The sequence below is a fragment of the Corylus avellana genome, chromosome 9, assembly GCF_965113065.1.
Source record: "Corylus avellana chromosome 9, dhCorAvel1.hap1.2, whole genome shotgun sequence".
NCBI lineage: Eukaryota > Viridiplantae > Streptophyta > Magnoliopsida > Fagales > Betulaceae > Corylus > Corylus avellana.
Genome location: NC_142498.1, coordinates 18061885 through 18074839, shown reverse-complemented (window position 1 = coordinate 18074839; position 12955 = coordinate 18061885). Strand labels below are relative to the sequence as shown.

Genomic DNA, 12955 nt, shown 5'->3' with positions numbered 1-12955 from the left:
TCTCATCTTCAAAAGCAATCAACAATTTTTTTTTTTTTTTGGTGTGTGTGAAGTGAAAGTTGGGAGAGATGGTTGGGGTGTGGCTGATTGGTTGTTGATGTCAACGATCAGTTTCGTGATGATTGAGTTTTGTGATGATTGAAAACACTATCAGTTGTCTTCCATTGATTTTTCTTTCTTTCTTCTTTTATTTATTAGAGGGATCTTAAATGACATGGGAAAATACGAGCCTCGGATTTGCAAAAGATATATATATTGGCCATAAATCAGATACAGTCCATGGAGGGAATTCTGACCCGACAAGTAATTGGATTACTCATGCCAACTGTTACCTTAATGTCTTCAGAGCATATACATCAAGCAGGGACTCCACCACATTACTATTTATCAGTTAACTTCCCAAAATTCCCAAACTCCATAATCCTTAGTCTGCAAGGCAAAAGGATATTTCATGAGCATCATGCCTCCTTTGGTAAGTAGAGGCAAAACAAAAGTAACTTGGAAAAGAAGAAAAAAACACAATCATATTCTACCTTAATTGGGTTAGCTAAGAGATGGCGATAGAACACTAGTCAACGTCCACAGAGGTGGCATCTTTCTTCACAGTCTGCCAACACAAAATACCTTCAGAAAGCCATACTGACCAAAAATATAAATAACATTGGATGAGATTTTTACCAAAAGAAGTATCCACTTATCAATTTATCATGTGCCAGCGTCACAAACATTTACATCGCAACGTTTCATCAACTGACTAAATTTTTTTTACTCAAGTTATATGATAACCCTCATAAAAATCAAAACTAAATAGCCAACAAATTCCATGCTTTTTGTTATTACCTATCTGGCCAAAGTTAAAGCATCAGAAGTATCCTTTGTTCCTTTTTAAACCAACCCTAAGAAGCTATTGATTAGTCCCCATGTCCTATATCCGCTACAACCTAGAGCCACACAAGATTGCAAATATGCAGCAACAACCCCACCATCAAACAGGTTCAACAGGAGATATTTTACACACCGATACTTCTGATCAGATGAACATGGGCACAAAAACCATGTCCAGTAAAGAGCAGACTCTGGAATATCAATGAGGTGGAAAAGCTCCACTAGCAGCTACATTCATCCGTTTACCAAAAATGTCAAATTTCGAACAAAAATTGTAAAGTAATACTAATTCTCATCGACTTATTAAAGAGTTTATGCATTTCAAACAGAACTGATTATGTAATATAAACATTGCTTAATGAAATACTCTTATTTGCTTTTCAATACCTGAGATATGTATTCTTTAACCCTCTCATTGACTGGTCCATCTAAAGCTCTCTCAGCCAGTTCATAAAACAAGGTATTACCTTCAGGGCCACTAACCTTGTCCTTTTGTAAATATCTGCCAAAAAGCAAGAAATGGGATTAATACAACTGGCTGTCTGCATCATTTAAAAGCAACATAAATGACCAATTAAAGAAAAATCATGAAAAGCCCTCCATGTGCTTTAGGCAATTTGACATTAAGACCCCAGTTTCTAATTTAATCAATTTGAGACCCGTGTTTGGCCTCAGTGTAAATGCGAGACTTCTGTCCACTTTTTAGTCAAATAGGTAACATAGATCATATTAAAGTACCCCTAACATAATTTATAAAATAAAAATATATATATATTAAAAAATAATAATAATAAAATAAATAAATAACCAGGGAGGTCCTCCATGGAGGCTGTGGGCTGGGTGCCATGGAGGGTCGACCCCCATGGCCTCCATTACCATGGAGAACAGCGAACAGCCAATACCTCCATGAGCACGGAGGAGGCACTTCCGTGGCTGTGGATGACCTCCACGGCCACAGCCTTAGAGGCCCTGGAGATCAGTCCTCCATGGCTGTGGGCCATGGAGGTCGACGTCAATGGTTGTGGTCCTTGTGGAGGTCCCTCCATGGCCATGGAGGAATCTAGTCACGGGCTGTCATCCAGTCATGGCCCGGGAAGTTTGGTCCTCCACGGCCATGGGGGCAATGGGGGTCAGCTTTCATGGCACCTAGTCCACGGCCTCCATGGTTCTTTCTTTTCTTTTATTATTATTTTTTATGTGAAGGACATAATTGTAATTTCAGACGATTTATGTAATTTATTTGACAGAAAAGTGGCTGAAAGTTTTGCATTTTAGAAATACTGGGGGTACTAACATGATGTGTAGCTTATTCATTGGTATTCGTAGCATTTTTCTTTATTTATTGTTTTGATCATCTCCAATGAATAAGCTCTACATCATGTTAGTACTCATATGTTAATAAAAGAGTCATTACCCCTATCATTTCTCTCTGCATTTATGTTGAACCCAAACTTGGATCTAAAAAATCTATCAAATTGAAAACCAGAGTCTTAATGTTAAAATCGTTTAGGGGTCTTATCATGATTTCCCAATAAAAAATCCACCCAATCAAACAATTCTAACCTTTGCTGGACAAGTGTCTCCAATGCCTGTTTCACGTTTCCAAGGACCGGATGGATTTCATCACTATCAGACAATCCCATTCGCCTCAAATGATGCCAAAGATTCTCTGCAATGAGTTCACCACAAGAATAAGCTCGATTATGTTAGTAAAGCATAAGAAGTGAAGTAACATATGGCAGTTTTTCCCTCAAAATTTTAAGTGAGAATCATAAGCCAAAAACTTCATGAGGTGATGCTAACAATCTGATCTTTCACATTTTACTAAATAACCCACTGATCGCCATGAGGCAAGAGAGTCCACTAAGAGATGAGCAGGGTCTTCAAAAGATGAAAGTTTCAACCATGAATTTGGAAGAAAGTTGGGCATGTTTCCAACAGAAATATTCTGCCTTCTTTCCGGGTCACTACATAATACCAATTTAACCAGAAAATATACCTTCTGGAATTTTGCCACCTGCTAAATATACAACACTAAGAATGACGAAAGTGAAACCAGTCAGGTGCGTTGTATTTACATCCTCAACATATTTTCTGTAGACATCAGCAGGTAGCTGGCTTATGAGAACATAGGATTTTGCATCTGCAACACCTGGAGCAATGGATTAATGTAGCTATATTAGACCCCAAATAAAAAAAATAAAAAAAAAATTAATAAAAATAAAAAAATAAAAAGGGAAAAGATATCTCGGCACTGCATGCCATCTCCAGATGGTGCTGAACATGTCAAGATACTCCAAGATTCTTATTCTTCCTTATTAAAACACATCAATAGGCTTTGAGTGCATTTAGGAAAGTTTTTTTTTTACTACTATAAAACTATAATCTCAGTGATTGTTGTAGCTTCCGGCAGCAAGGCGGTGATAATTTTTTACTACTTTTACAAAAGTATAATCTCAGTAGCAAGGTGGTGATCATAGTGGTGATCAGGGGTGCTGAAAAAAAAAACATGGAGGTGGAAAGGAAGCTGAAGCCACTTATGGAAGAGGCCTGCTACAGGGTGGCCAGAGGTAGAAGTTCTTACAACCGAGTAATAAATAAGAAATAGAAGTGACGATCCAGTGGATCATCAGCTGGGCAGCAACTAATTGGTGAAATCAGCAACAGAAAAAAATCCTGATCTCATAATCCAACTCTGTAATCTAAAGCTTCATAGGGTGGATCAAGCTGCACTTTGTTGATCCAATGTATCAAAATGCGCGCGCGCAAACACACAAATATATAAGTTAATATGTGTATGTATGTATGGACAATACATATATCTATTCATATTTTTTATGTATGTATATATTCATGTGCCTCGTGCTCAAGTGACTGTCGTGCACAAGTGACTTTGTTCCAGACCAAATTATCCCAAAACGTGAACATGCTTGCACATATGCAATGAAACCGCACAATATATTACTTAAGACATCTGGCCTGCTGGCCCTATCTTTTCCATTGCCAACCCATGAACACTACTGCAATTTCTTATAATTTGTCTATCCAGGACTGAATTCAAATGCAAAATACTACAAATATGAAGAAGATAAACCTATATTTGGATCACAGCCAATCCACTACAACTTATCAGAAAAATAGATCAGGCATGCTATTTAATGAAAACCTAAAAGTAATGTAATCGAAGTCACAGACAAGTTTGTCCTTTGAGTAAAATGGTCAAATCAAGGGACACAAGGCAAGGGACCTAAAAAATGAATAAATGAAGCAAAAACATTGGACCACCCTTACTGTTGTTCCTAACCATGGAAACCTCATTTAGTCTCAGAGCTGTCACACCTCTGTAACAAGCAAAACATGGATTTGTACTCAAACAAACACATGGGCAGACATGCGATCACTACTTCAGTTGATAAGCCTATTTAGTGCAGTTTGGAGCCTAACACCTCACGCCTGCTATACAAAATGATATGCTTCATCATAAACTTTAAGGTAATAGCTTCTCACTTTGCTGGGAAGAGCGCCCTTGATTTGCTGAGGAAGGACGAGATCTTTGAAGTTCCCTCATCTCATAGCCAAAAATGCTTGAGAGCTTTTCTTTAGCCTCATTAATCACAAAAGACGGAAGAGCACGCTGACGATAGTTTTTAGTAACCAGTTGAGTGAGCTCATCCCTCTTAATTGGGCACCCTAAATTTTGGTGGGTTTTGAAAAGGACATAACGGATTACTTCCGCAACAAGCTTGTCCTTCTCCTGGGGAAGAATAGCGTTTGTGCATTAGAAGGAACATATTTTCTAACCCAAAAACATAAGAATGATCAAGTGGAAGGTGAAACACAAAACTATACCTCTTTTGAAATATCAAACTGAGAAAAATCTTCTCCAGCACTAGCCATCCTGCAGAACAAAAATCCATAAATATGAAACATAAAATTAGACCTCAAAGGACAATCTTTTTTAGTATCTTCTCTCCTTTTTCTGGGGGGTTAAGATCTTGAAATTGATGTCAGGGTATCAATCAATTAGAATACCCATCAAACAACAGTAAAGAGGGAAAATAATGAATAAAAAGATGCATATCAAGAAAAGAAGCAAGAGAAGAGGCCATGTTGGTACGTGAGTGGGGAGAGAGACACCCGATTTGAAAAAAGTTTTGCCATTATAGGTTTTCATATCATATACCATGACGCATCTACGCTTAGTTTCAAATTTGGCTCGTGTTTAACACGAGCACAATATGAAACATACCAATTTAATCAAGCTAACTGAATAATAAGCCTTGCCAAGTCGTCCAGCCTCAGATAGAATTACGACATATAACAATTCAAGTTACGTCTCAAATCCCAAACCTGAGTCCTGTTCAGGCAACACCAAGGACAAAAGACGAATTAAATAGGCTCTCAGTTGGGATTCCCACACCTCACGCGTAGACCATTGTCATCACTACTGATGTTCATTACACATTCTCGATGCCCATTAGCATGTAGAATCAACCATCAATCAATTCTTTCTACTTTTTTTTTTTTCTTCTATAAAGACAATAAATGGGATTGCTTGAGAAACATGGTAGAATTCTCAAATAATCCCCACATTTCTCTCCTAATTTGTCTCAAGTATGCTTGCTTATTACGTTTCCTTTGATTTTATTTCCATGTTAGGCTTGTTTTGCTCCAATGTAGATGCTGTATGGCAAATCCATCAAAGAGAATAATTTCAATCAATTGCTATAAGCAATTTGTGGAGCCCAGACCTCCTCGAAGTGGTCATTGGAGGTGGTCGATTATTATCCCTTCAGTTTATGTATTTTATGATTTTTAATCGATAGAAACCCTTGGGTTCCTATCATCCGGTATCAAAGGAGTACTTTTTTGAGGTGTTTTTCTATAGCGAAATAAGCCACCGTTCTAGAGTGGTTTACCTGTGCAGAAGTCGTGCAAAGGGTGGGTTGATTTCCGCTGGGCATGGGTGTTGGTGATTGCTGTCACGGCGGGTAACGCTATGCGCAGTGGCGGAGCCAGACAATTTATATTGGAGGTACTGCAAAAAAAAATTTTGGCGCCCTAAAAATTTTCTCCCTAAAAATTTGGTAATTCACACAATACATACATCACGAAAAATATATCTATAAAAGTTCATAAATATGTGTTTAAATTGATATATTAGAAATGTAACATGCCGGCACTATATCAAAAAGACAAATACAAATACACAAAAAAAAAAAAAAAAAAGGTGTCTAGAGCTGCACTTTACGGTCTCTTAGAAGTACAAAATCGTCAAGTATCGAATCTAAATCATATTTTGTATAACGAAATGCTACAAGCAGGCTATCCACAACAAGTGATGCTTCAAATGTCTAAAAGATCCCACACATGTTTTAGGAAAGAAATTTATCAAAGATTGCACAGCTCTCCATGACAAGATAATTGAGTTAGTTAGGTCTTTCCTTTATAGGGGAACTAGCTGCTCAAACACAATTCATTACCATTGATCCAGCAAATATCATTACTATAAATGTGAAGCATTATAAACCTGCATTTACACTAAAGTGTAACACTCTCATAATTCTAAACAAAGATGCTAAGTCATGTACACACCGTAGAAAGCCTAAAAGGGCAAAATTTGGGCTTCCCTCTTCGTCCACACTTCAAAAGATATGCACCCTTCTTTATGGATACAATTGCCTGCACAGACTTACAGAAAAAAGGTTTCAGTAAAGAGAGAGAGAGAGGAACCGTCCTCAACTACTTAACAAAAGCACATAATTTCACAAGAGTAAAAAACATATCTAAAGAGAGTCTGAATGCCTGTTAAGGCTGAGATTGCATCAAATTTTACTCCTAGTGTTGCAGATTATTTCGTTCACATTAAACTGTACGAATCAAGTCAAAGCTTTTGGAAACCACAATCAGCAATTAATGGCAGCCACACAAACTCTTGAAATGTTAGAAGAAAAACCCAGTTTTCTTAACCGGAAAAAAGGGCAAATTGTAGTAGTAGCGTTATATCAAAAGAATTACAATCAATGTTTGATCTCTGATATGATTTTGTGATTCTGCAATCATAATACTGCAACTACAAGATGTCAAGAACACAACATTTTCAAATCACTACGAACATGTGAGATATTTAAGTTATATAAGCCAACATTAAAGGATAAAAGATAAAGGAAGAACAACATAAAATTTGAAATTCTAATTAGGGACACTGACAATTCATGAAAAACCACAAAATGATGCCAACCAAAAATTAATGAACTTTGCAAACAATGCTCAAATCATTAAAGGAAAACCTGATTCTACATCCCCAGCAACCCCCACCCCAAACACCCCCACCCCAACCCCCCCCCCCCCCCTCCCCCCCAAAAAAAAAAGAAAAAGAAAAAGAAAAAGAAAAGATACAGCATTACATATAACAAAAAACGAATTTTATACAAAATAACAGGAAGAAAAGGAGCAAATACTAACAAAGATCATAATTTTGAAACGATTTGAATCAACCCAAAATCCAAATGAAACACCATTTTCTTCAGTGAATCAGTGAAAAAGAAAAAGAAAACAAAACAAAAAACAAAAGAAAACCAAAACAAGACCTGTTCGAGTTCGACTGCTCTGTCAAAGCCGATTGGAGGATGCCAGGATGGAGCGTCTGTCGTGAGATGGAAAGAACGAAAGAGAGAGAGAGAGAGAGACTTTGATTTTGGGCGTGCCGTGTCTAAAGAGTCTGTTTTGGGTATATATATATATATATTTCAAATTTTAGGGGTGCCACAGGCTAACGTGGCTCCGCCACTGGCTGTGCGTGGGGCTGCAATGTCACGCGTGGCAGGGGCTCCTGACATGCAACGTCCGAGCAGTGTCGCTGAGCTGAGTGCGGGAACGGAAGTCTATGGCTGACGGCGTTCTCTGCGGTAGTGGCGAAGGCTGGAATAGACGGTGTGCAGCCGTGGGATGCAGCCGTGGGAAGCAGCCGTTGGCGCTGCAAGTCTGTGACTGTCTCTGTTTCGCGATTTGTGTCGTGTGGGTTATTTGGCGGAAGAAGAGAGTGCTGTTGTTTGGTTGCACATCTTGGGGTATTTCTATTCGGTTTCTCCAAACTCAACTGAATCTATAAAAAAAAAAATGTCTTCTATATATGAGAAATATATACTCTTCGAATACAATCAGTTAGTAACATACCCATGAATTAGAGGTCATTAATTTGAATCATCATTATATATGAACATGTTTAAAAAAAAAAAAAAAAAAAAAAAGGAAAAGAAAAAGAAAAAAAGAGCATGCCCTACACACGCAACCAAAAGCGAGTGCTATAAATTTATGATTTAATAGCTTATGCAATGGCCTCCGTTAGCAATCCCATACGCAAAGAGGATACTCTGGAGACATAATTTGAGTCAAGGCTTGTGAAGCAATTGAAGGAGCTTATTATATAAGTCATATGAAAGGAGCACAGTTAGGACTTGTTGAGGAATAATCCCAATTTGCTTGTGGACAAGACCTTAGATATGTTTATAAGGAATGAACAACTCTTGAGAAGCAATTGAAGGAGCTTATTATGCAAGTCATCTGAGAGGAGCACAGTGTAGGACATATTGAAGAACAATTTCACATTGCTTGTAGACAAGTCTTTAAACATGTTTATAAGAAATGGACAATTCTTTCTTATAGAATCGGTTTTATAAGATGAGTTAGACCCACAAATTTCTTCATAGTACCAGAGTCTACCACAAGACGAATGAAAGCTCACATTACTTATCTCATGACAAGGACCTGAAAAAATATAGGCCTGCATTTGAGGGAGGGTGTTGAAGAATAATCCCACATTGCTTGTGGACAAAACCTTAGACGTCTTTATAAAGAATTAACAACCATATTTTATAGAACCGGTTTTATGAAATGAGTTAGGCTTATGAATTTCTTGATGATATCAGAGCCTACCACAAGACAAATGAAGCTCACACTACTTACCTCTTGACAAGGACCAGAACAAATACACCGTCTGCACGTAAGGGAGAGCGTTGAGGAATAATCTCACATTGCTTATGAACAAGACCTCGGGCATGTTGAGGAATAATCCCACATTGCTCGTAAACAAAACCTTGGGTATCTTTATAAGGAATTGACAACCCTATTTTATAGAAGCGATTTTATAAGATGAGTTAGGCTTACGAATTTCTTCATGGTATCAGAGCTTACCACAGGACGAATGAAGCTCACACTACTTACCTCCAGACAAGGACTAGAACAAATACCGGTCTGCATGTAAGGGAGAATGTTGAGGAATAATCTCACATTGCTTATGAAAAAGACCTTGAGCATGTTTATGAAGAATGAACAACCCTCTCCTATAAAACCGGTTTTATGAGATGAGTTAGGTCCACAAATTTCTTCATAGTATCAAAGCCTACTGCAAGACGAATGAAGGTCACACTACTTACCTCGTAACAAGAACCAGAAAAAATACTTGCCTGCATGTGAGGGTTGAGGAATAATCTTACATTACTTGTAGACAAGACCTTGAACATGTTTATAAGAAATTGTTTAAATATTATTTTAATTATATTTTATAATATTATAATATCGACGTGCATATTGTTCATGCACACCAATATTTACTAAATCACTACTCCATTAAAATAAGTCGAAAGATAACTGCACACATCAATCAATCAATCAATTTATTATTTTATATATAAGTGTTATGCTATCTTTTTTATATGAAAATTACACGTCAAACTGTCTTTTGAGAGAAGGGGTATATTAAATTCCTTTGATAAAACATTATAGAGGATGCTTTTTGTTGAAAAATGTTTTAATATAACGTAATGGGGAAAATAATTTTTAATATTTTCTGTTTATAATTTTTTATTAATAATTTACCTTTCAGATTAAACAAACACTCAAACGAAGTCACACTATTATTGAGAACTTTATTTTTTTTAATAAATGATTTTGCTCGAGTTGGTAAGAAAATTCCAAGTTTGTCATATCACATGAATGGAAAAGGATTTCCCAGTACACCTCACAGCCCTCAGTTTTCACTATTTTTTTTTTTAGCAGTCTGTGTTTTTACTAGACAATTCTTAAGTAAGCCCAAGCCCAACCTTCAATGATCAACAATAGACCACGTGATGTGACAAATCTTGCCTTCGAAATTCCTCGATCACTTGTTTTTTGTTTTTTTTTTTTAAAAAAAAAACTTCCAATCATATCATTATATTAAAAAAAAATAATAATAATAATCAATTCATACAACACGTGATCCAAATTCCTTGATTTTTTTTTTTTTTTTTTTTGGGTTAACTTTTGCTCTCCCGGGTTAGGCCGTACGAATCTTGCCTTCAGACTCCATTGGAGTAGGCTGAGTGAGTAGTTAGGTTTATTTACTTCACCTAATTCATTGTTCTTACCAGCCCCGGCTTTGCTTCTTTACTCCCCCCGGCCCCCACCACACACAAAACCCAGATCCGCCTGCCCTTCTTTATATCTTCAACCCACTATTTCATTAATTTAATCGGCATCACTGATCGGACACCACGAGAAAAAAAAATGACCGATTAGTTTCTACTACACAAATAGTTTCGAAAATGACCAAGTGTTTCAGCTTCACGGAGTACAAGAACTGGTGCTATCGATCCGCTTTCACCAAGTGGGGACTCCAATCCACCGTGACGGACCTCAAAGACGGCACCGTCATGCACTGCTGGGTCCCCAAGGCCCGCAAAGAGAGCAAACCCAACCTTCTACTCATCCACGGACTCGGAGCCAACGCATTGTGGCAGTGGGCCGATGTCGTCCGCCACGTCATCCCCTTCTTCAACGTCTACGTCCCCGACCTCGTCTTCTTCGGGGACTCGGTCACGACCCGGCCGGAACGGACCGAGTCGTTCCAAGCCCAGTGCGTGATGCGGGTCATGGAGGCCCACTCGGTGTGGAGGCTGAGCCTGGTGGGCCTCAGCTACGGCGGGTTCGTCGGATACAGCATAGCGTGGCAGTATAAGGAGATGGTGGAGAGAGTGGTTATATGCTGCGCCGGGGTGTGCATGGAGGAGAAGGACCTGAGGGGAGGAGTTTTTAAGGTCTCCAACTTGGAGGAGGCGGCGAGGATTTTGGTGCCGCAGACGCCCGAGAAGCTTCGGGAATTGACGGGCTACACGTTTTTCAGGCCGCCTCCGGTGGGATTGCTGCCCTCTTGCTTGCTCGCCGATTTCATTGACGTAAGCCATCTCCAACATTCATTCTTATCTTTCTCTTTTGATTCTTGATCGAATCTGAGAGACCACCCCCCCCCCCCCCCCCCCTCCCCCCCCCCCTCCCTTTCTGGGTGGAAAAACGTTGCATCTTTTTGGACCATTCACATTTCACCACGTCAGCATTAAAAACTTGGAATCGCACTCACATGAATGTGGGGAGAATGCATTGTAGCATTCCTCCATGACACATCTAGTTACTTGACTTACTTCTAGTAACTTGTATTCTATTGGACCAAGTCAGCATTAAAAACTTGGGAATACCTCTCACATGACACATAATCATTCATTTTTCATCAATCTTTTAACCATAAGATAAGATAAGAAAAGATTAAAAAAAATATTAACGGGAATATATTTTTTTTAATAAATTCATGTTTTATTATTATTATTATTATTTTTTTTTATGGAGATAAGATGAAAACCAAACATTTTTCTAAGAAAAATTTTATTTTTTCATTTCTCATCCATTTCTTGGTTGGGCTAAGTTTCACAATGAGTTGCTCTCAAGGCTTTAATGATATGGGCAGTCAATGTGCACGGAATATGTGGAGGAGAAGAGAGACTTGATCCGAGCTATTCCAAAAGATCGGAAACTTTCAGACCTTCCAAAAATTTCTCAGGTTCGACATTTCTCTCTCTCTCTCTCTCTCTCCCCCACAAAGTATCTAATGCAAAATGGGTGATAATTTTCTTTCACTTCTCATGCAGCCGACGTTGATAATCTGGGGAGAGCATGATCAAGTATTCCCATTGGAACTAGCTTACAGATTAAAAAGGTCCACCCTAAGTTTGACCCCTTATTTTGATTTCGAAGCTTGATCGACTCTTTTTTCTGAACTGGGTATTATGGAAAATGCAGGCACTTGGGGGATAATGCTCACCTGGTAGTAATCAAGAATGCTGGGCATGCCTTCAATGTAGAGAAACCCAAGGATTTCTGTAAGCACCTGATATCCTTTCTGGTGGATTTGCCGGCTGCAGCAGCCGCCATTCAACCCGTCTCCCAAGCATCAAAGCCACAACCGACTTAAACACAGAAGGGAGGCATAAACAAAGATATGTTATCAACTCTTGGGAGTTCATTCTATGTTTCAAGGCTTGACGTGTAACTTTTCACTTGCGGTTAAATTTGTGACTCCCTAGGCACAGAGGTATTGGATACCTCATTTTCAGCAACATTTATATCAGAAATTATATAGTTTCCTACAAATATAATGTCATATGCTTTCAAGTTCCACCTGTGAGCACTTAAATACTTGGCTACCACTTGCACCAAAAAATAAAAAAATAAAAACACTTAGCTACCATCCAAGTACATCTGCACAAATGCACGTGAAAGATGCTGCAGGATGAAAGTAATAAGCCATCTGCTTGCTCCGCTCTTAATTGACTGGATCAGTGTCATTCAGCCCAAATCAACTCGTTTTGATTTGTGATTAAACTGCTGATCAGTATATCAGCCAATCAACTATATTCAAAGTAGATGACCTAAAAACCCTTGAGGTACAGATTCAAAGGCAAAAATCTACATAATAACAACATCAATCTGGTGATGCAATTCCAGGTTTGATAATAACCATTAACCAACAGTTAGAAAGGGCTAGAAATGGCGAATAATGCTAGAAGTTCTTCTTGGGCCTCTTTAAGAACGATGCAATTTTTAAAATCATCATTGACTCATAACTAATCACCGTTAAAATTTGATCAAATGATAATTTTAAAAATCACCTTATTTTTAGGACATGCGAGAAATTTTTAAAATTACTTAGACAGGGCCGAAGGCAGACAAATTGTCATTCTAGCATGCAATTAAACAATTT

The 12955-nt window shown here is 38.2% G+C and overlaps 2 protein-coding genes across 6 annotated transcripts; one reads left to right on the top strand and one right to left on the bottom strand.

Annotated features, from left to right (window-relative positions):
• Nucleotides 1–236: 236 nt before the first annotated feature.
• LOC132189152 (melanoma-associated antigen G1-like protein) lies at nucleotides 237–7993 on the bottom strand. 4 transcript variants are annotated; one of them, XR_015909056.1, is made up of 10 exons: nucleotides 7476–7993; nucleotides 6481–6567; nucleotides 5805–5923; nucleotides 4735–4783; nucleotides 4393–4639; nucleotides 2885–3037; nucleotides 2449–2554; nucleotides 1273–1387; nucleotides 534–1113; nucleotides 237–429 (listed from the first exon to the last, which is right to left on the bottom strand). XR_015909056.1 is itself a non-coding variant. In XM_059603735.2 (10 exons), the coding sequence occupies exons 4-9, from the start codon at nucleotides 4780–4782 to the stop codon at nucleotides 569–571; spliced, it is 708 nt and encodes a 235-aa protein (XP_059459718.1). In that variant the 5' UTR covers nucleotide 4783; nucleotides 5805–5923; nucleotides 6481–6567; nucleotides 7476–7992; the 3' UTR covers nucleotides 237–429; nucleotides 534–568. The 4 variants fall into 4 exon arrangements, 2 of the variants coding, with proteins under 2 accessions (XP_059459718.1, XP_059459717.1); XM_059603735.2 differs by having other exon boundaries at nucleotides 534–607; nucleotides 7476–7992; XM_059603734.2 differs by lacking the exon at nucleotides 237–429 and having other exon boundaries at nucleotides 534–607; nucleotides 1019–1113.
• A 2206-nt stretch (nucleotides 7994–10199) lies between these two features.
• Nucleotides 10200–12333, top strand: LOC132189151 (alpha/beta-Hydrolases superfamily protein). Of its 2 annotated transcripts, XM_059603730.2 has the most exons (4): nucleotides 10203–11099; nucleotides 11663–11755; nucleotides 11844–11911; nucleotides 11995–12333. In XM_059603730.2, the coding sequence occupies exons 1-4, from the start codon at nucleotides 10470–10472 to the stop codon at nucleotides 12164–12166; spliced, it is 963 nt and encodes a 320-aa protein (XP_059459713.2). In that variant the 5' UTR covers nucleotides 10203–10469; the 3' UTR covers nucleotides 12167–12333. The 2 variants fall into 2 exon arrangements, with proteins under 2 accessions (XP_059459714.2, XP_059459713.2); XM_059603731.2 differs by lacking the exon at nucleotides 11663–11755 and having other exon boundaries at nucleotides 10200–11099.
• The last annotated feature ends 622 nt before the right edge of the window (nucleotides 12334–12955 follow it).